This window comes from Loxodonta africana, chromosome 7, assembly GCF_030014295.1.
Source record: "Loxodonta africana isolate mLoxAfr1 chromosome 7, mLoxAfr1.hap2, whole genome shotgun sequence".
NCBI lineage: Eukaryota > Metazoa > Chordata > Mammalia > Proboscidea > Elephantidae > Loxodonta > Loxodonta africana.
The window spans coordinates 132,698,784-132,724,301 of record NC_087348.1 but is presented as its reverse complement, the minus strand read 5'-3'; the positions used below and the strand labels follow the sequence as shown (position 1 = coordinate 132,724,301).

The window sequence follows — 25,518 nt, the reverse complement described above, 5'->3', positions numbered from 1 at the left end:
AATGCTTGCAAATGCTTTTTCTTAAACCATTTCAAACTAAGAGAAAAGTTGCAAGTACAGTACAAAGAGCTTTCTTCTCCAGAGCCATCTGAGAGTAGGTGGCCAACCCAATGTCCTATCAACCCTTAATTCTTTAATGTGTATTTACTGCAAACAAGGCATTCTCTCACGTAATTCATAACAATCATCAAAATCAGGACATTAACGCCGTGTCTCTTTTCCTATTTTTATAAAGACCCAGGCATGAAGAGATTCAAGTGCACCTAAATGACCTCATCCTAACTAATTATATCTGCAACAACCCCATTTCTAAATAAGATCATATGCACAGGTAAAAGGGGTTAGGCCTTCAACAAATCTTTTTGAGGACATAATTCAATCTGTAACACCGTAATAATACCTAGCACCCCGTGTAGTTCCTGACACAAAGAAGGTGTTTAAAACCTTTTGAATAAGTGAGTGAATGAATAAAATAAGAAACAATAGAGAGCATTATAGCTGCCGTATTGGAACATGCATGTAAAGGACAATCCAATTTTATCTAAGTCTTCACCTGAAACTTGTCTATGTCAGGCATAGCACCTAGCATGGAGCTTGGCGCATAGCAGGTATTCAGGAAATTCTTGTTGAATGGATAGACCCAAGGACTTATCTGATAATACATTTCATCTGTCTGTAAATTCTTTATATGTACAGACACAGACACACACACACACAGACACACACACACACACACAATGCTGTAATTTCTGTCTCTTTATGATTACGTGTGCTGCCGTACAGAGCAAGAAAAACAGAACCCAGAGGTAGGTCTCCCAAGCTCCACATCACAACCCTTATCCCTACCAATTATAACACTGTCCATTGAAAGGCAGACATAATCAATACAATCAACATTTATTGATAGTCTACTGCGTGCCAGACCCTGAGCAAGGTGCTTTCTTATAAGGTCGAGCTGGGTGAGAGGCTGGAATAAGGGGCCGTCAAAACTTTGGGATCACATGCCAGTGGGGATCACATGCTCACTCCCAAGGCCTTATCTGAGAGTTTCACCAAGCTAAGCATTTTTGTAGAGCTTCTGAGCTTTTCCTTTGTAGAAAATAGAATTCTGTTTCTTTTTTTCTTTCCCATTCTTGTTCAATTTTTTTTTCATGCATTCTATTAACCATATATTTCATTTTCCACCCATCCAGACTCCCTGCTCCTTCCCATTACGTCTGGGGAGAACTCGTAAATGTCATTGGTGACAAATCCACTCTCTGTGCTCGCCAGGGTCACAAACCCACTTTCAGATGGGTTCACAGCCATGTTGTCGTAGTCACAAGACATGTTGTCAGGAATGGCTTCTCCTGAACACACGCGGAATGAAATATTCTTCAGGTCTGGCCGGGTCTCAGCTAAGTCAGCTTCACTTTGTTTTCTTATGACATTATAAACCTCCAGATCTGGGCTATTTCCTTGGTGGGGAGATGGCCAGATAGTGTGTTGCTCCTTTGTGCTACGGCATGGCTGCTCCCGTGTTCTAGGGGAAAAGTAAACCAGAGCTGAGCATTTTAGCCACAAGGGGATTGAGAACGACCCTGTGCTTGTCTCTTCAGGCAAGAGGAAGTAATTCTAGGCAGCCTTACCAAGCTGCACTTCCTACCTACTCAGTTTATAGGCTACGGCTTTGGAGTGGAAAGAACAAACCAGAGGAAAGTGTTGTTATGTTCCAAACGATTGTGGATCTATCATTTGCTGTTGCCAGAATGTAGCCCAGGGGTAATGACCCTGGGGTCCACAAGACCCTTAAAGGGCCCATGGACGGAAATGGTTGGGGGAAACATATCACATTAAAACAAACAAACAAACAAAAACTCACCTCTTGTTGAAATTTAACATATCCTTCAATCATGAATGTAGAAAGTAAGCCATACTAGAATTAGTAATATCTGTGCCCTGGTGGTGCAGTGGTTAAGAGCTATGGGTGCTAACCAAAAGGTCGCAGTTTGAATCCACCAGCCGCTCCTTGGAAACTCTATGGAGCAGTTCTCCTCTGTCCTATAGGGTTGCTATGAGTCAGAATCGACTTGACAGCAATGGGTTTTGTGGGTGCTTTGTCACAGATACTTTCATATCTTGTCACCATTATCATAGATGTCTTCAAATATATTTTAATATCATCTCTACTTCACAATTATGATAATTATAAACCTGGTGCTGTTGAGTTGATTCCAACTCATGGCGATCCCATGTGTGTCAGATCAGAACTGCACTCCATAGGGTCATCAATGGCTAGAATCTCATGGAAGTAGATCACAAGACCTTTCTTCCGCAGCGCTGCTGGGTGGGTTTGAACTGCCAACTTTTTGGTTAGTAGCTGAACACAAACCATTTGCACCACCCAGGGACCTTACAATAATTATACCTACTACTAAATAAAAAAAGGCATTAATAAAGAAGCACGTGTATTACTGTATCCCAAATTCATTTTTGGAAATATTTTGCTATATGGAATATTGCTTCCTTTGTAATCTGATGTATTTTATTTTATGCATTTAAAAATGTTCTGGGAAGGAGTTCCTAGGCTTCATAGACTACCAAAGGGGTCCATTGCAGAAAAAAAGGTTAAAAATCCCTAGTATAGACAGAAGAGCCCTAGTGGTGCAGTGGTTAAAGCACTCAGCTGCTAATTGAAAGGTCGATGGTTCGAGCCCATCAGCCACTCCATGGGAGAAAGATGTGGCAGTCTGCTTCTGTAAAGTTTACAGCCTTGAAGCCCTATGAGGCACCTCTGCTCTGCCCCATAGGGTCGCTATGAGTCAGAATCAACTGGACAGCAATGGATTTGGTTTTGGTTTTGGGATAGAGAGACCCCCAGCTTCTGAGTCACGATTACCAAACCCCGGTAAGGTACAAAACAGGTGGCTTCACAGAGGGAAATCAAGAACCAGCTGCAGAGTAAGCAGTTGGAAAATGAGTTTGTAATATTTTGAACTAAATTCTACATTTTAGGGTAAAAGGAATTAATTTAAAAAATCATAATAATAGCTAAAATTTTTGGAATGCTCGCTGTATGCCAGCTCTGAATGCACTAACTCCTTTAATTCTTATAAAAATTCTATAAGGAAATGATTATTAAATGAGGTCAGTCCTACACTAGAATCTTACCATTTCATCTTAAATCGGTAACCAAAAGGATTCACATCTTAAATTAGATTTGACTAAAAATGGTGGCACACAACCCAGCTTCTAAAAAGAGTGCTCTAAGCTACTTATCGTAGCAATCAACGCTTGTGTGTTCGATTAAAAGAAAAGTCATCTAAAACGATTTTGGCTATTTCATTTGAATTAAGTGGTTTAGTTTCATATATTTAACAAAATGTGTTGGAACAGTTATGTTCCATTTGGCTCTCCGTTCATTTCTTTGCTCACTTATGCAACAAGAATTTTCTGAGTGAGGTCACACACTCATAAGAGCCCTTTGCTGGGTGAATAACACAGTTCACCCCTGTGTCATTTAAAACCTTCCACGCACACACAAGTTAAAGAATGGCAGTTCACTCTCTTAGTCACAACGAGGCACAAAAACACTTAGTGCGTGCGAATTCCTTGAGTCCGTCAGAGAATGTGCTGTCAGCTCAGCAATGGTGATATATTTGGAGCTGCCAAGGCTTTTAATTAAGTGAGAAGGGCAATGTCCAGATCTCAAAGAATGCCCTTTATGCAGAGACACAAAGGTTTACACGATGCAGGTTTTACTTGCCTCCTTCTACAGATCCAAACCCAACATGCAACTGTGGTGACCACAAGGAGGAGGAAAAGGGGGACACTGGGGATTAGGATGTAGACAAGATTCCAGGCAGCTTCTGTAAAGAAAAATGCACATTCACAGCATTACGGATACTTTAGGTGAGCACATTCCTGGAAGGAAACAGATAAATGCAGTTTTTCAGTGAGCAAAGAGTTTTCTAGCATCAATAAATGAGCGTTTTCTACCTGTCGTATTATCCTAGGTAATAGAATAAGGAGCCCTGGTAGCACAATGGTTAAGCATACAGCTGCTAACCAAACAGATTGGCAGTTCAAATCTACCCAGTGGCTCTGCAAGAGAAAGACCTGGCAATCTGTTTCTGTAAAAATTACAGCCTAGAAAACCCTATGGGGCAGTTCTATTCTGTCACACAGGGTCACTATGAGTTGAAATTGACTGGCTGTCACCTAACAACGATAACCTAACCTGTTGCTGTCGAGTCAATTCCAACTCCTAGTGACCCTACAGGACAGAGCAGAACTGCCCCATAGGGCCGTAATCATTACGGAAGCAGACTGCCACATGTTTCTCCCAGAGTGGCTGGTGGATTCGAATCATCAACCTTTCAGTTAGCAGCCATGCTTAACCACTGTGCCACCAGGGCTCCTTAGCAACAACAATAGTGTGAATAAGTTTGAATTTTTGGGTCTCTTGCAAAATATCAGGAGGCCACTTTTGTTAATTAAATATCTCTCCCTCCCCAGAAAGGAAAGACACCCTCTTTTTCTTGTCCTTACTCTCCCTTAGCAAAACAGGGCTGCTAGGGCTGTGTTGATGCTATTACCTCTAAGGACAGCCACTGTGGTTCCCAAGGGTGGGGAAAGGGAGGAAAAAAGAAAGCAAACCAGAAGTCTCAGCATTATTTCTAGGAAAGAGAAGGCCACAAGAAGCACATGAAATAGACTGGAAAACCTTCCCGTTGTTTTTGCTTAAGACTAACTGAATTCATGAACAGAGACTGTGAAGAACTCTTAGAAGTCTGCTTTCATGTTGGTCCTTTAGAACTTGTTAGCTGCCACTGAGTCGGCCCAACTCTTGGAGACCCCATCCATGTGCGATGGAATGAATGCTGCCCGGCCCGCACCATCTCTGTGACTGGCTGTGTATCGGAGGGTTGGGGTCCGTCGGGGGCCTGGGGCTCCGTCGGGGGGCTGGGGCCCGTCGGGGGGCTGGGGCCCGTCGGGGGGCTGGGGCCCGTCGGGGGGCTGGGCTCCGTCGGAGGGTTGGGGTCCCCAGGATTGTCACTGGCTGATTTTTGGAAGTAGATCACCAGGCCTTTCTTCTTAGTCTAGAAGCTGCACTGAATCCTGTTCAGCATTGTAACAACACACAAGCGTCCACTGGCAGACGGGTGGTGGTCGCACACGAGGCTTATTGGCCAGGAATTGAACCCGAGTCTCCGTCATGGAAGGCGAGAGTTCTACCACTGAACCATCAATGTCCTCCCTTTAAAGCTTAAAACCAGAGAATTTTCCCTCAAGAAGCTCCAGGGAGAGTCAAGGATTGAGAACTGACACCCTTCCTACTCCCACTGATCCAAGATTCCCAACCATCCAGAGGCCTTTGCCTTGTATTTCTGTGAGGCTGAAACCTGACAACTATTAAAAAAAAAAAATCCCAAGAACACTTTAAATACGGCCAATAATAACAATGAGCAATAAAAGTGCTCCCCACATTTGCTAGCACTGTCATCTTTGTTCAAAGCATTTTCACATATTATATCCTATTCCATTTTAGGGACACAGTCATGCTCTCAGGTAGGTAAGAAAAGTATTATTACTTCTATTTTGCAAATGATTAAACAGAAAAAAAAAATATTACTTCTATTTTGCAAATGATTAAACCGAAAAAAAAAAAAAAAAAAAGGAAGCACGGAGAAATTAAGTGTTTTTTTAAAGTCACCGAGTGATAAAGACCCAGATGTCTAGCGCTCCAATTTATTACCTCTTTTATGGTTTACCTTTTAAAATGTTTTGTCCATTTCCTCTATTTGTTTCATGGATGCCTTTTTTTTTTAAAAAAAAAAGCTTATTTATTTTATTGTTGTTGTTGAAAATATACACAGCAAACCATACACCAATTCAACGGTTTCTACATGTACACAATTCAGTGACATTGATTACATTTTTTGAATTGTGTAACCATTCTCACCCTCCTTCTCTGAGCTGTTCTTCTCCCATTAACATAAACTCACTGCCCCCTAAGGTTCCTATCTAGTCTTTGGAGTTGCTGTGGTTAATTCGAACCCATAAGGGTATTATGGATGCCTGTTAGTCATGGATGTTATGCATCATGACTGGGTCTTTCTGCTCTTATTTCTCTGTATCCACTTTCTCAGCCATGCCCCTACCACTCCCCCTCTGGGTGGTTCCCAGGCTCTAGCTTCATGCCAATTTTTCACCTCCTGTCTAGTCTAATTGCCTTAGGTTAGGGCCATTTGCACATTTTACTGATGACACCTAACATTTAATGCAGTTTTTGCAAAGACACGGATATTTATGTCTAGTTCCATCTTTTAGCAGCTGTGGGAAAGAACAAAGTAGGGAATATTAACCACGGGCAATGTGTAATCAGGAGAGTTCCATTATCTCTTTGTCCCAGGAGGGTTTGGCACAGACCTTTGCTTTCTTTAAATGTTTCTTTGGCATCTTCTCTCTGTGTGTCTTCTGGAATTACGGATTGCTGGGTTGCTGGCTCTGTTCTGTCACCTGGGAGAGATACACAGATTGGGAACCTGGAGAAAGCGTCATAATCCAGGTGTTCTCTGAGGTCCTACCAGTGCCAAGCTGGGATGCAGAAAAGCAGCAGCAATTCGACCAGTGCAGTTTATAAAGATAGAAAAGTAACGGGTCGGATTTTCTGCCCTAGAGCTTTCATTGTCCTCATCTTTTTGGTGAGACCCTTGCTGCCAAGGATCAGGTAATGAAACAACCAAGAAGCAGCTGGCACTGGACACATAAAATACCAAGGTGCCATGGGGAAGGGCCAGTGACTCACTGCTAGGACCATAAATTATCAGTTTGGCTCACTTCCTGTCTCATTAGATGATATTACTCATTTCATATTGTGAATAATGACAAGTAATATCCCAAACTGAATTTGCAACTGTTGCTTTTTCAGCTTTGAGAGAAACAGCAAAAATACTACAGAGACTGAGACTAATGAACTACTCGTCATGGCTGGGTGTGGTGTACACCTGTCCAAATCGTCTGGTTAACACCAATGGTATTTCTGTCGAATAATCTGGTTTAAAGAATATATGTTTCTAAATCTACGAAAAGAACCAAAATCCAGACCAATTGCTGTGAAGTTGATTCTGACTCTTGCAACCCCATGTATGTCAGAGCAGAACTGTGCTCCATAGGGTTTTCACTGGCTGGTTTTTGAAGTTGATTGCCAGGCCTTTCTTCCAAGGTGCTTCTGGGTGGACTTCAACTGCCAAACTTTCAGTTAGCATGCTTGGAAACAACCCAAATTAACCCAAATCTCAAACAACAGGCTTACCTCTAGGCCTTGTAGAAGGAGCTGTTGGTTTCTCTGTGGTAGAAAGAAACAAAACCGAAAATAATTACATTTCCAGGCCATCTGAATAAAATCGACGTGAACACAGAATTCATTTGTTTGTTCATCCCGTCATCCCAAGAAACTTTATCCAGTGTTAGCAGGTCCCAGGAACTGGGTTAGTTAATCAAAAGAATCTTTTCTGTACAAAGACCAGAGGAGACATACCAGAATCTGACCAGCTTTCTCCCAGCTTTATTTGGGGGCTTTCCTTTTAAAATGAATTTTAAAGCCTTTAAATATGAGAATTTCCAAATACACACAAAAATAGAACAACTGATAATAATGAACCTCCACGCACCCATCAAGAAGCTTCAACCGTCATCGACAAGTGGTGAACCTAGTTTCAGTAATAGCTCCACCTCCGGCCTGGATTATTTTAAAGCAAATCCTGAACATTTTATCAGTTTGTTTTGGGGATGCTTTAGAGAACGACACACACTAATCTCTGAGCAATGGAAGTGGTTGAGGGGCTGCTGACTGAGAACTTTGAATTATTTTAGATATTTCAAAGAGCCTCAGGAAAGTCAGGTTGCACAGACAACCTATATCCAATGCCTTTGCTCTTGGATAGGACTGTGTTAACCCCTTGTGTTGGCAGGGAGTCTCTTATGCTGATCAGATGCTCTGGGGTTCATGGGAACAGGGTCTTTAAGGGTAAGATGTTAGGAATCTCAGTCCTAAGGCCAGGATGTCAAGCCTGTTCTCAAGTCTTATTCAGAAAGGATAGGAACTTTTAATTATCTCCCCATACACACGTGTGTGTGTGCGCGTGCGCGTATGTGTAGAGGTGAAGCACATCCACTATTCATTTCAAAAAACAAACCAAAACACAAATTGTCTACTATATGATAGGCACTATTCTAAGTGTTTTATAAAAATAAACCCAATTAATCCTGACAATCTTATGAAGTAGGTGCTATTATTACTGTGGTTTAATACACAAGGAAGGTGAGGTACAGGGAGATTAAGTAATTTACCCAAGATCTCACAGCTAAACAGTAGCTGAATTGAGATTTGAACCAAATAAATTAAAATACGAAGGAGATGAACTGCAGTGGGGATACAATCCTTAATGAGAAATAGTCCCAGAGCTTATACTCTACAGGATAGCCATAAAATCTGGAAATACAGGAGAATATTAATTAATATTAATTTTGTGATATTCCATTATAATACATAGTATACTCAATGATAGGAACCCTGGTGGCGTAGTGGTTAAGTGGTTGGTTGCTAACCAAAATGTCAGAGGTTTGAACCCACCAGCCCACTTTGAGGTAGAAAGATATGGCATTCTGCTTCTGTAGAGATTTACAGCCTTGGAAACCCTGTGGGGCAGTTCTACTCTGCCCTGTAGGGCTGCTAAGAGTTGGAATTGACGCGACAGCAGCGGATTTGGTTTTTTGGTTTATATTCAATGACATGGCATGATCTGTTCATTTTGTTGTCTGTCCATAATTCAATCCACTGTGCAGAATCGCAACACACATGGCACATTAACGCAGCACCTCCATCAATCCCTGCACGTGCATCTGTGAGGCATTGCTTCACATGATTTGTCTCTAATTTCCACCTGTACTTTTAACACACCCCTGGAGAAGCAAGGAAGCCCTGGTGGCATAGTGGTTAAGTGCTACAGCTGCTAACCAAGAGGTCAGCAGTTTGAATCCACCAGGTGCTCCTTGGAAACTCTATTGGGCCATTCTACTCTGTCCTATAGGGTCGCTATGAGTCAGAATCAACTCAACGGCAGTGGGTTTTAGTGGGTTAGAAGAAGTAATCAAGGGGTTCCAATCTGGGTAGCACGTAGCCCATTCCACACGGCCACATTGTCAAACCCAGCTTTAGTTATTGTCAGTCAACGAGCCCTTTGCCACTCTGGAGTAATGGGATGATGGTATGCCATCCTGTTGGAACCACGCTGGGCAGCCCTCGAATGCAGTCAATAATTGGTCAGACACATTCTATTTCCAGACTTCATGCCAACCATGACAAACTTGTAAGTAGGTAGTTAAAGTACAATGTGTGATGCTGTGATTCTTATAGCAGGGCTACCTCGCCTAGTTTTGAGGGACCCTGGTGGCATAGTGGTTAAGAGCTATGGCTGCTAACCAAAAGGTTGGCAGTTCAAATCCACCAGGCACTCCTTGGAAACTCTATAGGGCAGTTCTTCTCTGTCCTACAGGTTGATATGAGTTGGAATCGACTTGACAGCAGTGGGATTGGTTTCTTGTTTTGGAAGCCTTCCCAGAGGAGCTTATTTTTTAACTTCTTAAGCTGAAATAATTTCAGATTTATAAAAATTTGCAAAAATAGTACAAAGAATTCCCATGTATCTTTCACCTAAATCCCCCAAATGTTATCATTTTACCACACTCATTTGCTTAATTATTCATTGTCTACCTGCCTAGCTACCTAGCTACATACTTAGCTACCTACCTACCTATCCATCTACCTGCCTGCCTACCTACCTACCTACCTTTCTATCTATCTATCTGTTATGGATTGAATTATGTCCCCCCAAAATGTGTGTATTAACTTGGTTAGGCCATGATTCCCAGTATTCTGTGTTGTCCTCCATTTTGTGATTATAATTTTATGTTAAGAGGATTAGGGTGGGACTGTAACACCGCCCTTACTCAGGTCACCTTCTGGTCCAATGTAAAGGGAGTTTTCCTGGGGTGTGGCCTGCACCACCTTTTATCTCTCAAGAAAGAAAAGGAAAGGGAAGCAAGCAGAGAGTTGGGGACCTCATACCACCAACAAAGCAGTGCCAGGAGCAGAGCGCTTCCTTTGGACCCAGGGTTCCTGCGCAAAGAGGCTCCTAGTCTGGGGGAAGATTGATGAGAAGGCCGACAGAGAGAGGGAGCCTTCCGCTGGAGCTGACACCTGAATTTGGACTTTTAAACTACTTTACTGTGAAGAAATAAATTTCTCTTTGTTAAAGCCGTCCACTTGTGGTATTTCTCTTATAGCAGCACTAGATGACTAAGACGCTATCTAGTTTTTTCTCTGAGAGTAAGTCACAGATATGATGGTCTTTTACTTCTGCATACTTCAATGTGCATTACAAAGGGGGAGCATTCTCTTGAAAAACTACAGTGGGCAGTAACAGAAGCAACAGAGCATGATCCACAAAACAAAACAAACAAGCAGAAAAACAAACAAAAAACTAAATAGGTTCAAAGTCCCAAAAGAAAAAGCTATGAAAACAAAACTCAAAATTTCACATTTCAAAAAATGTTTGCAGTTTTAAGTCATAAAGCTAATAAAATGTAATGATGGAAAGCCAGTTTGTAACAGGTTCCTTGCTTTCACTGCTCTGAAAAAGGCTAAGCCAGCCCAGGCCTTTGCTCTCTCCCTGCAGAGACAACTCTGTATAGTAGGGAGAGGCAGGCCACTGGAGAGAAGAATGCACCTGAGGGGGTGAAGAGGAAAAACACCTCTTAGCAGCAAAACTGCAGCAAAACCACAGTCAAATGCAAACAATTTAAAAATGACACCATTATTTAGTCCCAAATGAGATACAACTAACAAGTCATGCTATGCCTGCCAGGAAAGAATGCAGATCTGGGGCCAAGAAGTTGCCTTCAAGGGGGTGAGAAACTTTAGGGACAGATCAAAAATCACTTCAAGTTTAGATCTAAACCAGTTAGGATGAAGGAATCTGGGAAAACCCAGCTGCATGAGACTGTGGGCTTGTAGCCAGTTCAAAACCCTTAATAGATTTGGAAGCAAATGCCAGTTGGATTTTCCAGGCATATTTAGACGGTGCTCTGGGGAGTTTAAGCCTGCTTATTGAAGTCCTTGCTGTCTCCGTCCAGTGCTGGTGAAATTCGTGTATTCTACCATCTACCTCCTGTTTCCTTAAAGCCCCAGAAAATAATCTCATATAGCCATTAGAAGACTTGCAGGAGCAATGGTCAGCATCCTTTCATATTTCTTCTTTATTTCAGGTTCCTACAGCAAACCTTACATGTAGAGAGAATAGGAATTTGGGGTTGTCCATGTAGAGGGCTTATTATGTCCTGAAAGTTCTAATAATTCTTGCTTTATCATACATAAACCAGACCCTTACTTTTCCCCATCCCTTATCTCAGCAATTTTTGCCCCTCTCCTTTGCTAGAGTTACTCCTCACTGAGGAAGTGCCACTACGTTTCCCTTTACAAGAGCTGCAAATGTTTAACATTGCTGGCATTTGCAACAAGCTTTTTCCCAGAGAGACCATATAACAAAGTCTTGGTACGAGCAGCTGCTTATGAAGTGAGAGAAGAGGCTGAGAATTCAGCCGCGTAGCTTGGAGAAGATTCATTACCGTTGGAATATTTGCAAATGAAATTGTTCTTCATGTCGCATTGGTCATCATTCCACTGGAACATGTAGGGGCCCCCGATGCCGGCAGGTGCTGACGGTTGATGGTACATGACCACACAGACCTCGCTGCCACAGGATGGCTCATCCATGTACCAGTTCCTGCAGGAAAGGCGTCAACGGTGAAGGCAACAGGGCAGGATACCCCAAGACTTCCCCATCAGGTTCTAGCGAGCCATGAACTTCAGAGTCTGCTTCTGAACATGATATATAGTAAGGGAGGGATTGAAGGACTGCCAATAAGTAGAACCACATGCTTTCTATGGATGTCTGTGGACGTCACAATCAATCATCTGACATCTACCACAACCTCTTTGCAGGGAGGAAAATACGTCTGCAAAGTAATTATGAGAAAAAGCAACTAGCAGGGCAGTCTGGATGATCTGATTTCTTTCTTGCTTTTTGATAATTGGGTTTTGTTTCCCTTTTGCGGGGGGTATCAGCTGCACTGAGAAGAGACATGACTTATTTCATCCAGAGCTTACCCTGCTCCCATCTCTACATGCTTCAATCACAACTGCCTTCCTAATCCTGAGGGAAAAAAACCTAAAAAACCATTGCTGTCTAGTCCATTCCAACTCATAGCAACCCTGTAGGATAGAGTAGAACCGCCCCATAAGGTTTCCAAGGCTGTAATCTTTACGGAAGCAGACTGCCACATAGTTGTCCCCGAGAGCAGGCTTGTGGGTTTGAACTGCCAACCTTTCGGTTAGCAGCTGAGTGGTTAAGTAGGGGGAAATTCAAGCTTTTAAGCAAGACTTTCCAAAACACAGAGGCTGTCAAAGCAGCTGAGGGGGTGGGGACTCTTGTCTCAGTGGAGGTTCACTAGGTCTTTTTAGAATTTTTGATTGTTTCCACCTGAGCAGGCTGGTGATGCTACACCCCTTCCCCCCCCCCATCAGCCTCTGCTGTCAGATTTCTTACCTTTGTCTCCGTAGCTCCCTGAAAGGATACCTCAGGTAGCTCCGCCATCCAGTGGTAGGGGAATTAAGTGGCACTGCCATAAGGCTTGATGCTCCTTAGAAGTGAGGATGCTTTAACTTTGTCTTGCTTGCTTTGGACATCTTACCAGTAAAGACCAACTGGGGACAGGCCAGAAAGACTTCAGGGACAGATCAAAAATCATTTTAAGTTTAGATTTAAGCCAGTTATGATGGAGAAGTCTGGAACCCCCCAGCCGAGTGAATCTTTGGGCTTCTAGCCAATTCAAAACCCTTAACGGATCTGGAGGCAAATGCCAGATGCATTTGCAAGGCATATGTAGAGGGTGACCCAGAAAGGACGTCATGTTTGGTAAAGCAGAGGGTCAGCAAAAACAAGAGAAACCCTCAACGAGATGGACACACTAGCCACAACAATGGGCCCAAACCCAGCAATGATCATGAAGATGGCACAGGACTGGGCAGTGTTCCGTTCTGTTATACATGAAGTCAGCGCTAGCTTGAGCCAACTCAGTGGCAACCAGCAATGACAACCACCTGGTTGGATATGTGGGTGTCAGGTTAAAGCCTGGGATCCCATACAGCTCTAAGTGCTGCGAGCACTCACTCCATAAGTTGGCTCACGGCTTGGCTTTGCAGTCTGCCTGGTTTCCCCTCCCTGAGTCCAGTTTCCCTCTGGAGCTCAGATCTTGCCCTGGTTCTCAGACTGTTTAGCTGGGCCCTGCAGTTCTGCCCAGCTCTTGTCAGAGCCCCTCCTCAGGAAGGAGGCAGCTAACAGACAGGCCTCCTGGTAGCACCTCAGTTTGGATTGGCTTGAGTCCTGTGTTGCTGTCTACCAAAAGGAAGATCCTTTGCTGCTCCCACTGGGTTGAATTTGCCAGCATGATAAAAGGCTGGGCTTGGTACATCATTAGTTACCTCTAGCCCATTTTTCAACACCACTGGAGGGCCTTCTGCCCTGACTTGCCTTGTTCTCCTCCACACTGGCCTTATATGGCTTTATGTTATTTCATCTCATGGATGGATGGAATATTATGCTTGGTACATAGTTTCAGGACTTGAGCCAGTTTTCAGACTCAGAACGCACTGATAAGAGGGAGAGTCCAGGTTTCCAGAAGTAAGGTGAACATGGTAATGGTCTCCCCTATTCTTCCCCAAAAGGGACTTACGGTCATTCACTCAGGCAACTGTACACTGGGGAAAGGAGTATACCCAAATATTACCCTGCAAGTTGACATTGATACCTGAAGACATGAAGTATCATCAAGGCTTCTGTTAGAGAGGGGACATACTTGGGCCAGTTCTTAAGTGGAGTCTGGTCTAGGTCCAGCTCACAAAAGAACCCGCCCAGTGGTCATTCCCCAGTCCCCAAATACACAAATACATATTTGGTATACTCCCACATTGGTTCCTTAGACCGTGGAGTAAGAGCTATCATAGTGGAGAAGGCCAATGGAAGTCTCTGAAATTCCACTCCCTTCTCCCCCACCCCCAGCAAGACAGCAAATCAAAAACAGGGGAAGATGCCACCCTTAAAGACCTGGAGAATGCAGGGATACTGCTCCCCATCACAGCTGTATTTAATTCACTAGTCTGATCGATTGCTGCAAAAACCAGGAGAAAGACTGGAAGATTGGGGACAAGGAGGGCTTGTATTAAGTGATATAAATAGACATAAAGGAGTGGGCATAAAGGAAGAGAATCTTTCCACCTCATGTTAAAGCTCACCAGAGAACATCTACTATGGAAGAGGCACTAAACAACCAAAGAGACAAATGACCCAGCCAGCCTGTTATCAGCCACCCCAGTGCTGGTGCAACAGATGCACGAACAGAGTAGTCATGGCGGCAGGGATGAGCCTGAGCCCAACAGTCTCAGCTAGCAACAGAGGTCGATGCTGAGTTCCTGATACAGCACCAACCCAACACTTGGTGGCAAGTTCACAACACTGAATGCCTTTCACCTTGAAAGGGGCAATGATTTATTTTGACAGGAATAGACACATATCTGACCTTAGGGCCTTAACCAGCACAACTATCTAAAGGTATTTGATCTACAGCACAGAATCCCAAAGAACATCTCATCAAACCAAGGGACCTACTTTATAGCAAAGGAGATGTGGGAATAGGCACTTGACCATGAGATTTACTACTCCTCAGGGATGAGAGTGATAGATGAGAGTGGGTCATGCTACAAGGTAAGCCACTGAGACCAGCAGAGGGTGAGGGAGATCTAGAATGGATGGTAGAGGAAGGAGGCCAATGAGCGTTAGTTGTGACCCTGAGACCAGCTGCACTGCTGTTCATACTTCTAACCTTACTCTTTTTACTTTCTTCTAGGTAGAGATCTACCAGAATCCTGGAGGAGCTAATCCCAAAACTTATATAAAGATATGGATCTGATTAGCATATGGGTGGACATTAGCATAATGGTGGACAGATTATGACATGCTGCCTTAAATGTAAAAGGTAAAAAAAGGTATTTTAACCTGCATTCTTTTGATTGATAACAAGATAAATTTTTTTTTCTGTATGATTGTTTACCAATTTGATTTCCTATTTTGTGAACTGTCTGTTCAGTCTTTTGCCCCTTTATCTTTTGGAGTCTTAGTGTTCTATTGATTTATATAAACTCTGTCATAAAAAGATAACCGCTCTTTGTCAGGTTTGTTGTATTTTTCTAGTCTTATGTCTGCCTTTTAATTTTGATATTTTTGAAGTGCAGAGTTTTAAAAATGTTGTAAGTCAAGTTTGTCTATTTCACTGTATTTCTTAGGGAGGGATGACAGCAATGCTATGATGGCAGGGTGGGTGTAAAGTCCTGATACTGTGGATTTAGGAGGACTCTCTAAATTGTAGCCTTTCTGTAGATCCCACTCTTGGCCAAACCATAGAGGCAGATCTTGACTCTGATTTTCTGCCCATTATCAGATTTCCCTGAAGTCTGGACTCTTATTCTGGGTCTCAGCCCCATAGAACTTCAATCTCTCAGTGAGGTCCTAGTCTAAAAGGCCTGATAGTTAGAACCACTGTATTTAAGCCCTGTGGGTATCAAAACAAGGCTGCATCCACCTGAAAAAAGCATTTTGGACATCAGATGGGCCCATATCAAGGATGCATCCACCAACTTCACTGTACTGCTTTGGTCAGTGGCTATCCCAGTGCTACTACCCTCTCAGGGCTCTGCTTAGCTGGGCTTTCTCTTCCTCACTGATGTGTTACCATGGATCCAGCCTGCCTCCTTTTAAAAAATTTTATTGTGGTTGTTGTGTTGTTAGGTGCCGTTCAGTTTGTTTGGAGTCATGGCGATCCTATGTACGACAGAAGAAAACACTGCCTGGTCCTGCACCATCCTCACACTCATTGTTATGGATAGGCCCGTTGTTGCAGCCACAATCCATCTATTTGAGGCTCTTCCTCTGTTTTGCTGACCATCTACTTTACCAAGCATGATGTCCTTTTCCAGGGACTGGTCCCTCCTGATAACATGTCTGAAGTACATGAGATGACATTTCACCATCCTTGCTTTTAAGGAGCATTCTGGCTGTACAAGACAGATTTATTCATTCTTCTGGCAGTCCATGGTATATTCAATATCTTTCACCAAAACCATAATTCAAAGGCATCAATTCTTCCTCCGTCTTCCTTATTCATTGTCTAGCTTTTGCATGCATATGAGATAATCGAAAATACTATGGTTTGGGTCAGGCCCACCTTAGTCCTCACAGTGACATCTTTGCTTTTTAACTCTCTAAAGAGGTCTTTTGCAGCAGATTTGCCCAGTGCAATACGTCATTTGATTTCCTGACTACTGCTCCCATGGGTGTTGATTGTGGACCCCAGCAAAATGAAATCCTTGACAACTTTAATCTTTTCTCCATTTATTATGATGTTGCTTAGTGGTCCGGCTGTGAGGATTTTTATTTTCTTTATGTTGAGGTGAAATCCATACTGAAGGCTGTAGTCTGATCTTCATCAGTAGGTGCTTTCAGTCCTCTTCACTTTCAGCAAGCAAGGTTGTGTTATCTGCGTATCGCCAATTCTGATGCCACATTTTTCATATAGTCCAGTTTCTCTGATTATTTGCTCAACATACAGATTGAATAAGTATGGTGAAAGGATACAGTCTGGATGTACACCTTTTCTGACTTTAAACCACTCAGTATCCCTGTTCTGTTTGAACAACTGCCTCTTGATCTACGTACAGGTTCTTCATGAGCGTGATCAAGTGTTCTGGAATTCCGATTCTTCCAATGCTATCCATAATTTGTCATGGTTCACACAGTCAAATGCCTTTGCGTAGTCAATAAAACACAGGTAAACATGTTTCTGGTATTTTCTGCCTTCAGCCATGATCCATATGACATCAGCAATGATATCCCTCATTCCACGTTCTCTTCTGAACCCGGCTTGAACTTGTGGCAGTTCTCTATCAATGTACTGCTGCAACAACTTGTGAATGATCTTCAGCAAAATTTTGCTTGTGTGTGATATTAATGATGTTGTTCGATTCTGCATTCTGTTGGATCACCTTGCTTTGGAATGGGCACAAATATGCATCTCTTCCAGCCGGTCTGCCAGGTAGCTGTCTTCCAAATTTCTTGACATAGACAAGTGAGCACCTCCAGTGCTGCATCTGTTTGTTGAAACATTTCAATTGGTATTCCGTCAATTCGTGGAGCCTTGTTTTTCCCATTCCCTTCAGTGCAGCTTGGACTTCTTCCTTCAGTTCTTGATTATATGCTACCTCCTGGGATGGATGAATGATAAACAATTAATTCTTTTTAGTACAGTGACTGTGTATTCCTTCCATCTTCTTTTGATGCTTCCTATGTCATTCAATATTTTTCCTGTAGAATCCTTCAATTTTGTAACTTGAGGCTTGAATTTTTTCTTCAGTTCTTTCAGCCTGAGAAATGTTAAGCTTGTAATTCCCTCTTGGTTTTCCAACTCAAGGCTTTTGCACATTTCATTATAATACTTTACTTTGTCTTCTTGAACTGCCCTTTGAAATCTTCTGTTTAGCTCTTTAATTCATCATTTCTTCCTTTCACTTTAGCTACTTTATGTTCAAGAGTAAGTTTCAGAATCTCTTCGATATCCATTTTGGTCTTTTCTTTCTTTCCTGTCTTTTAAATGACCACTTGCTTTCTTCATGTATGATGTCCTTGATGTCATCCCACAACTTGTTTGGTCTTCGGTCATTAGTGTTCAATGAGTTAAATCTATTCTTGAGATGGTCTCTAAACTCAGGTGAAATATATTCAGGATTGTACTTTGGCTCTCTTGTACTTGTTTTAATTTTCTTCAGCTTCAACTTGAACTTGGATATGAGCAATCGATGGTCTGTCCCTCAGTCAGCCCCTGGCCTTGTTTTGATTGATGATACTGAGCTCCTCCATTGTCTCTTTCCACAGATGTAGTCGATTTGATTCCTGTGTATTCCATCCGGCGAGGTCCACATGTATAGTCACCATTTATTTTGTAAAAAAAGGCATTTGCAATGAAGAACTCATTGGTGTTGCAAAATCCTACCATGCGATCTCTGGCGTTGTTTCTATCAGCAAGGCCATGTTTTCCAACTGCTGATTCTCCTTTGTTTTCAGTTTTCAAATTCCAATCGCCAGTAATTATCAGTGCATCTTGATTGCATGTTTGATTAATTTCAGACTGCAGAGGTTGGTAAAAATTTTCAATTTCCTCATCTTTGACATTAGTGGTTGATGTACAAATTTGAATAATAGTTGTATTAACTGGTTTTCCTTGTAGCCATATGGATTTTATCCTATCACTGACAGCGTTATACTTCAGGATAGATCTTGAAATGTCCTTTTTGACGATGAATGCAACACCATTCCTGTTCAAGGTGTCATTCCCAGCATAGTAGACTATATGATTGTCTAATTCAAAATGGCCAATACCAGTCCATTTCAGCTCACTAATGCCTGGGATATCAATGTTTATGTGTTCCATTTCATTTTTTTTTTAATAACTTTTATTAAGCTTCAAGTGAACGTTTACAAATCCAATCAGTCTGTCACATATAAGTTTACATACATCTCACTCCCTACTCCCACTTGCTCTCCCCCTCTTGAGTCAGCCCTTTCAGTCTCTCCTTTCTTGACAATTTTGCCAGCTTCCCTCTCTCTCTATCCTCCCATCCCCCCTCCAGACAAGAGTTGCCAACACAATCTCAAGTGTCCACCTGATATAATTAGCTCACTCTTCATCAGCGTCTCTCTCCCACCCGCTGACCAGTCCCTTTCATTTCTGATGAGTTGTCTTCAGGGATGGTTCCTGTCCTGTGTCAACTGAAGGTCTGGGGAGCATGGCCGCCGGGATTCCTCCAGTCTCAGTCAGACCATTAAGTTTGGTCTTTTTATGAGAATTTGGGGTCTGTATCCCACTGATCTCCTGCTCCCTCAGGGGTCCTCTGCTGTGATCCCTGTCAGGGCAGTCATCGATTGTGGCCGGGCACCAACTAGTTCTTCTGGTCTCAGGATGATGTAGGTCTCTGGTTCATGTGGCCCTTTCTGTCTCTTGGGCTCTTAGTTGTCGTGTGGCCTTGGTGTTCTTCATTCTCCTTTGATCCAGGTGGGTTGAGACCAATTGATGCATCTTAGATGGCCACTTGTTAGCATTTAAGACCCCAGATGCCACATTTCAAAGTGGGATGCAGAATGATTTCATAATAGAATTATTTTGCCAATTGACTTAGAAGTCCCCGCAAACCATGTTCCCCAGACCCCCGCACTTGCTCCCCTGACCTTTGAAGCATTCATTTTATCCCGGAAACTTCTTTGCTTTTGGTCTAGTCCAATTGAGCTGACCTTCCATGTATTGAGTGTTGTCTTTCCCTTCACCTAAAGCAGTTCTTATCTACTGATTAATCAATAAAAAACCCTCTCCCACCCTCCCTCCCTCCCCCCCTCGTAACCACAAAAGTATGTGTTCTTCTCAGGTTTGCTATTTCTCAAGATCTTATAATAGTGGTCTTATACAATATTTGTCCTTTTGCCTCTGACTAATTTCGCTCAGCATTTTTGACTATTTTTGACTATTTCCAATTTTCCTAGATTCATACTTCGTACATTCCAGGTTCTGATTATTAATGGATGTTTGCAGCTGTTTCTTCTCATTTTGAGTCACGCCACATCAGCAAATGAAGGTCCTGAAAGCTTTACTCCATCCACGTCATTAAGGTCGACTCTACTGCAAGGAGGCAGCTCTTCCCCAGTCATATTTTGCATGCCTTCCAACCTGAGGGGATCATCTTCCAGCAGTATGTCAGACAATGTTCTGCTGCTGTTCTTAAGGTTTTCACTGCCCAATTTTTTTAGAAGTAGACCATCAGGTTTTTCTTCCTAGTCTGTCTTAGTCTGGAAGCTCTGCTGAAACCTGTCACCATGGGTGACCCTGCTGGTATTTGAAATACTGGTGGTATAGCTTCCGGCATCACAGCAACATGAAAGGCACCACAGTATGACAAACTGACAGACACCTGGCATTGTCCCAAACGGAAACTCTGTGTCTATTAAGCTATAACTCCCCATTCCTCCTTCCCTCCAGCTCACAGTAATCTCTAATCTACTTTCCAGCTCTGTGAATTTGCCTATTCTAGATATTTTACTGAGCATAATGTTGTAGCAGGGCCTTGGTGGCACAGTGGTTAAGCATTTGGCTACTAACCAAAAGGTTAGCAGTTTCAATCTACCAGCTGCTCCTTGGAAACCCTGCAGGGCTGTTCTACTCTGTCCTATAGAGTTGCTGGGGTTTGGTTTTTTAGTGTTGTAGCGCACTTTGCTGCTAACTGAAAGGTTGGAGGTTTGAGTCAACCCACAGGTATCTTGGAAGAAAGGCCTACTTAGGAAAAATCAGGCACTGAAAAAACCCAGTGGAGCACAGTTCTACTCTGATGTCCATGGGGTCGCCATGATTTGGAATTGGCTAGATGGCCACTTGTAGTGGTAATACTGTGGCATTTAACTTCATTCCTTTTTATGGCTGAATAATATTCCACTATATAGGGTCACTATGAGTCAGAATCGACTCGACGGCACTGGGTTTGGTTTTTTTTACATGTATATATGGAAACCCTGGTGGCATAGTGGTTAAGAGCTACGGCTGCTAACCAAAAGGCTGGCAGTTCGAATCCACCAGGCACTCCTTGGAAACCCTATGGGGCAGTCCTACTCTGTCCAATAGGGTCGCTATGAGTTGGAATTGACTTGACGGCAACGGGTTTGGTTTTTGGATATATATACATATATAGTATATACAGTCGATTTTCATTATTCATGGATTCCATATTTGAAAATTTGCCTAGTTGCTAAAATTTATCTGTAAACTCAAAATCAATACTTGTGGTCATCTGCTATGCATTCACGGACATGTGCGTGTGCAGAGTGAGGGGAACTTGAGTCACCTTTTGTGACATATCCAACTGAGGTTGAACAAGGCTGACTCAGTATTTGCTAATTCAGTGTTCTGGGAGACTTTATAGAACATAACTACTGCAAATAATAAGAATGGACTGGGCCATGTTTTTTTAATCCATTCATTTGGTGATGGACACTTGAGTCATTTCTACCTTTTGGCTATTGTGAATGATGCTGCAATAAATATTGGTGTGCATGTGTCTGTTTGAATCCCTGCTTTCTACTCTTTTGGGCATATACCCCGCCTGCCTCCTTTTTGAGTTATGTCAAGTGAGTCAGCTGCTGTGGATTCCACACACTTACCTAAATTTTGATGTGCTGCCATCAGTCCAAGCATAAAGGTCCTGGCAGGGTGTGCTGTTGCTTTGCTTCTCCTCACGCCTCCTGAGCCCAATCCAGAAATCACCATCAAAAGCCAAGAGGTTTTCGATGAACTTTTGTATCAGTCTCTGTTCATCTTCAGACTCGATGCTGACTAGCTGGCCCCCATCCCTCCTGCAGGCTGCTCTGGCTTCTTCAAAGTTCAGTCTTCGAGAAGCATCATAGAAGTAAATGACTTTATAACAAGGCCTCTGAGTTCCTCTCTGGCAGACTGGCTGCCCTGGAGAAAAAAGAAGTCAACTTGTTTTAGCATCCCAAAAAGTACACCAGGGCAGGGATGCTTTGCAGGTATCTGAATACAGTATGGCTGAGCAGGAATCCTGATTACTCATTAGGGGACTGTTGTGTCAGTTACGGTTCCCAGAGCAAATCAGTACCCCTTCCAGCATGGAGGTGCAGTGATTTAAACTCTGATGCCTTTATTGTGTAGGGACTCTATGTTTTGTTTCAATACCTGTTCAGTTCCATTGGAAACCCTGGTGGTGCAGTGGTTAAGAGCTATGGCTTCTAACCAAAAGGTCAGCAGTTCAAATCCACCAGGCACTCCTTGGAAACTCTATGGGGCAGTTCTACCTTGTCCTATAGGGTTGCTGTGAGTCGGAATTGACTCCATGGCAGTGGGTTTGGGTTTGTTTTTTGGTTTTGGTTCATTAAGTGGACATTTTGGACTATCCTTTAAAAAAGAGGTAGATGAAGAGTTATGATTTCACTTAAAGACATACAAGTAAGTCTTTCATGCCATTAGGAAATCTCAGGGGACAGTGTGGCTTAAAGTAAATAACTCTGGTGGTTCCTTCAGAGAGACAATCTGAAGTCGGGTGTGGCCTCCTCCACCCTGGAACCTTCTTCCTATGTAGCAGGGTTGAGAATTCACTTAGTCTGTTGTGTAAACAGAAGCTAACAGTATCAGATCCATGAGGTTGTCTTCTACTGACAGTCAGCCCTTGCCTAAAGATAATATCTGCTGTTGTTGATGGATTCTGATTCACAGAGACCCCAAGTGATGGAGCAGAACTCCCCAGAGGGTTTTCTAGGCTGTAATCTTTACAGGAGCAGACCGCCAGGTCTTTCTCCCGTGGAGCTGCTGGGTGGGTTTAAACTACAGGCCTTTTGGTTAGTAGCCCAGCACTTAATTGCTGTGCCACCAGGGCTCCTAGATAACAGCTAAGGTTTCTGACTTCTTACTGTATGCCAGGAACTACGCTAAGGGCAGGAACTCGGGTGGCACAGTGGTTAAGTGCTCAGCTGCTAACCAAAAGGTCAGTAGTTTGAACCCACCAGCTGCTCCTCTGGAGAAAAATGTGGCAGTCTGCTTGCATAAAGATTACACCCTTGGAACCACTATGGAGCAGTACCACTCAGTCCTATAGGGTCATTATGAGTCGGAATCAACTTGATGGCCATGGGTTTGGGTGTTCTGGATGCTAAGGGCTTTACATTCACATATATACTGTGTCTCATTTAATCCTCATAATAAACTCCCAATGTAGGTATTGTTTATGCCCCATTTTACAGATGAGAAAACTGAGGCTCAGAGGAATTAAGTAATTTGGATAAAGTCACACAGCTATCAACAGCATCACCTGCATTAGAACCCCAATCTAATTACAACGTCATGCCAGTAAGTACTGAACTATACCACTCACTCCAGCTCCACCCCAGGCTCAGGTTACACTGGGAACCCGTGAAATGTGTATCAGCTGACTGACAACTGAAGGGCTGAAGACCATCTCAGACAAATGAATGGGGTTTCTATAGAGGGGTGAATATAATAAACCATTCACCAGAAGACACCGCTCTAACTTGTGTCTGGGTGACTGAAGTCTTGCTTCACCAGAAATATTAGCCTCATTACTCCTTTGTTCCATCGGCATTTCTTGAATATAGGCTCTGTGCCTGGCACTGTGCTAGGCGCTGGGAATAAAGGAACAAAGGCCAATTCCTATCCCACAGGAGCACACAGCATTTGTTTCTGAAGCCAAGTGTCCAAAAGTGAAAACCAAATTTCAACCAGGGGAGTAGTCCCTGCAATTTGAGAGCCGAATTGTGGGCTGTGGGTGTAAATTGCTGCTGCAGAGTGAGAGATAAGGGATTTGGTTTGGGGAAACCTCTTTCCAGCTCTCCTGGAATGTTCTCGTTTTCCTAACTTATTTTGCAGCTATGCAAGGAACCATATGGCATTCATTATTCCCAATACTCTCCTGAATACAGGGCAAAAGGCCACAGTTAACTGCATTATCAATGCTAAATGGGAACAGGGCACACAAAGATAATCCAAAAAGCTCCTGTGAATCTATCTTTATTTTCGATTTCTCTCATCACTTCTGTACAGAAATTCTAATAAGTAACAAGTAATAGCAGTTTGCATCTTTTCCCTTTCCTTGTGATTCTTCCACTGTTGCCGCTAATAGGGAGAAACTCTAAACTGGAGATCTCACGAAGCAGGACATTCTCACCAAAGAGGTGATCCAGAGAGGCTGGGGACCACCAGCGGGAGAGGCCGCGGCTGGGAGCCGCCTGGGGAGGAGGCTGCGGTGGTAGAGTCGATTCCGACTCATAGCGACCCTATAGGACAGAGTAGAACTGCCCCACAGGGTTTCCAAGGAGCGGCTGGCGGATGGATTCGAACTATGACTTTTTGGTTAGCAGCCCAACGCTTAACCATTGCTCCACCAGGGCCCAGTGATTCCTTAAGGGGGCCCCAAATCTAGCAGCAGAGGGAAGGAGAAGGACTAGGAAGAGGAACCCAGCAACCCGGCCACCTGCAAAACAGACGCTGGAGTTGAATTTACTGGCAGCCCGCACTTCAGAATTGTCAAAGGAAACAACACGTTTAGCGAGTTTCCTGCAGCCTGGCCTCACATTCCGAGTCACCTGGAGGGTACCAGCGAGAGCCAGAGCTGGAAGGAGGCCCGAGGGCGCATCTGGTCCCCCTGTTTCAGGATGTGTCCTCTCATTCGCAGGAAGGGGAAAGGCGGGCGGGTCTTCTGCTCCCCACCATCCCCCCCGCCCCCCCATCCCTCGACCAAGGACAGAGCCTATGTAGCTCTAATCGAAGCAGCTTAACTCGGTTACCCTCCTCTTCTACAGCCTCACACCCTACCCCCATCCTGAAACCAACTTTAGATTCTTTAACTCAGTTTCAAGAGCGGGGATAACTAGAGTGGAAGAAGTTTTTCCATCTTCTTGCGTTCCTCTTTGCCAATCTGCCGGCGCCCGCGATGCAGGCCTGAGAAAGGGGCATGGACATCTCCCCACCTCCCCGCCCCGGCATGCAGATCAACTGGAAAGGCAAGAAGTCAGAACACGGTACCTCCTCCGAGGTCCAAGTCTGGGGCTACAGTGAAACGACAAGAGAAAGGAAGCAGAGTCATTGCCGGGAGTCAGGCGGGGCTTGTCCGCCCTAACTAGGCTTCTTTCCCGATCTCTAAGCGCTCTCATTTCAGGCACTGGATCCAGCCATCCTCCCCCAAGAGGCGAACTGTAGTAACAGGCAAGGTTCCCACTGCTCCCAACGCCTCCGGGGCTGCCTCCCCCAGTGGGCGGGACGTGGGAGCTAATTGGTGAGCCCTTCCGGCGAAGTTTGCCCACTGTCCCTCCAGCCTACGTCTCCCGGCCCTCCGCAATCTTATACCGGGATCGGACTCTGCGCGCTCCGGGATACGCAGGGAACTGGGGAGCCACGGGAACCCTGGGCAGGCGCGGGGTGATTGCTCCCCTGGAAGCACGGGGCTCCAGAGAGCAGACTCGGGGAGTGGGGCGGGCAGTGCCGCCCCCTCCCACCTGGCAAAGGGCCAGAGAAGAGGCGCGGCGACCCGGAGAGGGTCATCAGCAGCTGGGGTGCAGCGGGAGCATCAGCCCAGCCCGCCAAGCGCCTCACTCCCCGCCCCAGCGCGCGCACTCACCGCTTAGCAGTCGAACCGACGCGCCCCGCAGCCCAGCCAGCAGCACCGCTAGCAGCGCGGCCAGCAGCGCGGCTCGCGGCTGCATGGCCCGGCTCCGAAGTCCCCTTGGACGCCGGGGCGCTACGGCC

General features: G+C 44.1%; 1 protein-coding gene across 2 annotated transcripts; it reads right to left on the bottom strand.

Moving 5' to 3' along the window:
- Positions 1 to 878: 878 nt before the first annotated feature.
- Positions 879 to 25,518, bottom strand: LAYN (layilin). 2 transcript variants are annotated; one of them, XM_003415622.4, is made up of 7 exons: positions 25,391 to 25,518; positions 21,408 to 21,705; positions 11,671 to 11,828; positions 7,298 to 7,330; positions 6,412 to 6,501; positions 3,746 to 3,848; positions 879 to 1,522 (listed from the first exon to the last, which is right to left on the bottom strand). In XM_003415622.4, the coding sequence occupies exons 1-7, from the start codon at positions 25,473 to 25,475 to the stop codon at positions 1,162 to 1,164; spliced, it is 1,128 nt and encodes a 375-aa protein (XP_003415670.1). In that variant the 5' UTR covers positions 25,476 to 25,518; the 3' UTR covers positions 879 to 1,161. The 2 variants fall into 2 exon arrangements, with proteins under 2 accessions (XP_003415670.1, XP_010593750.1); XM_010595448.3 differs by lacking the exon at positions 25,391 to 25,518 and adding an exon at positions 24,799 to 25,078.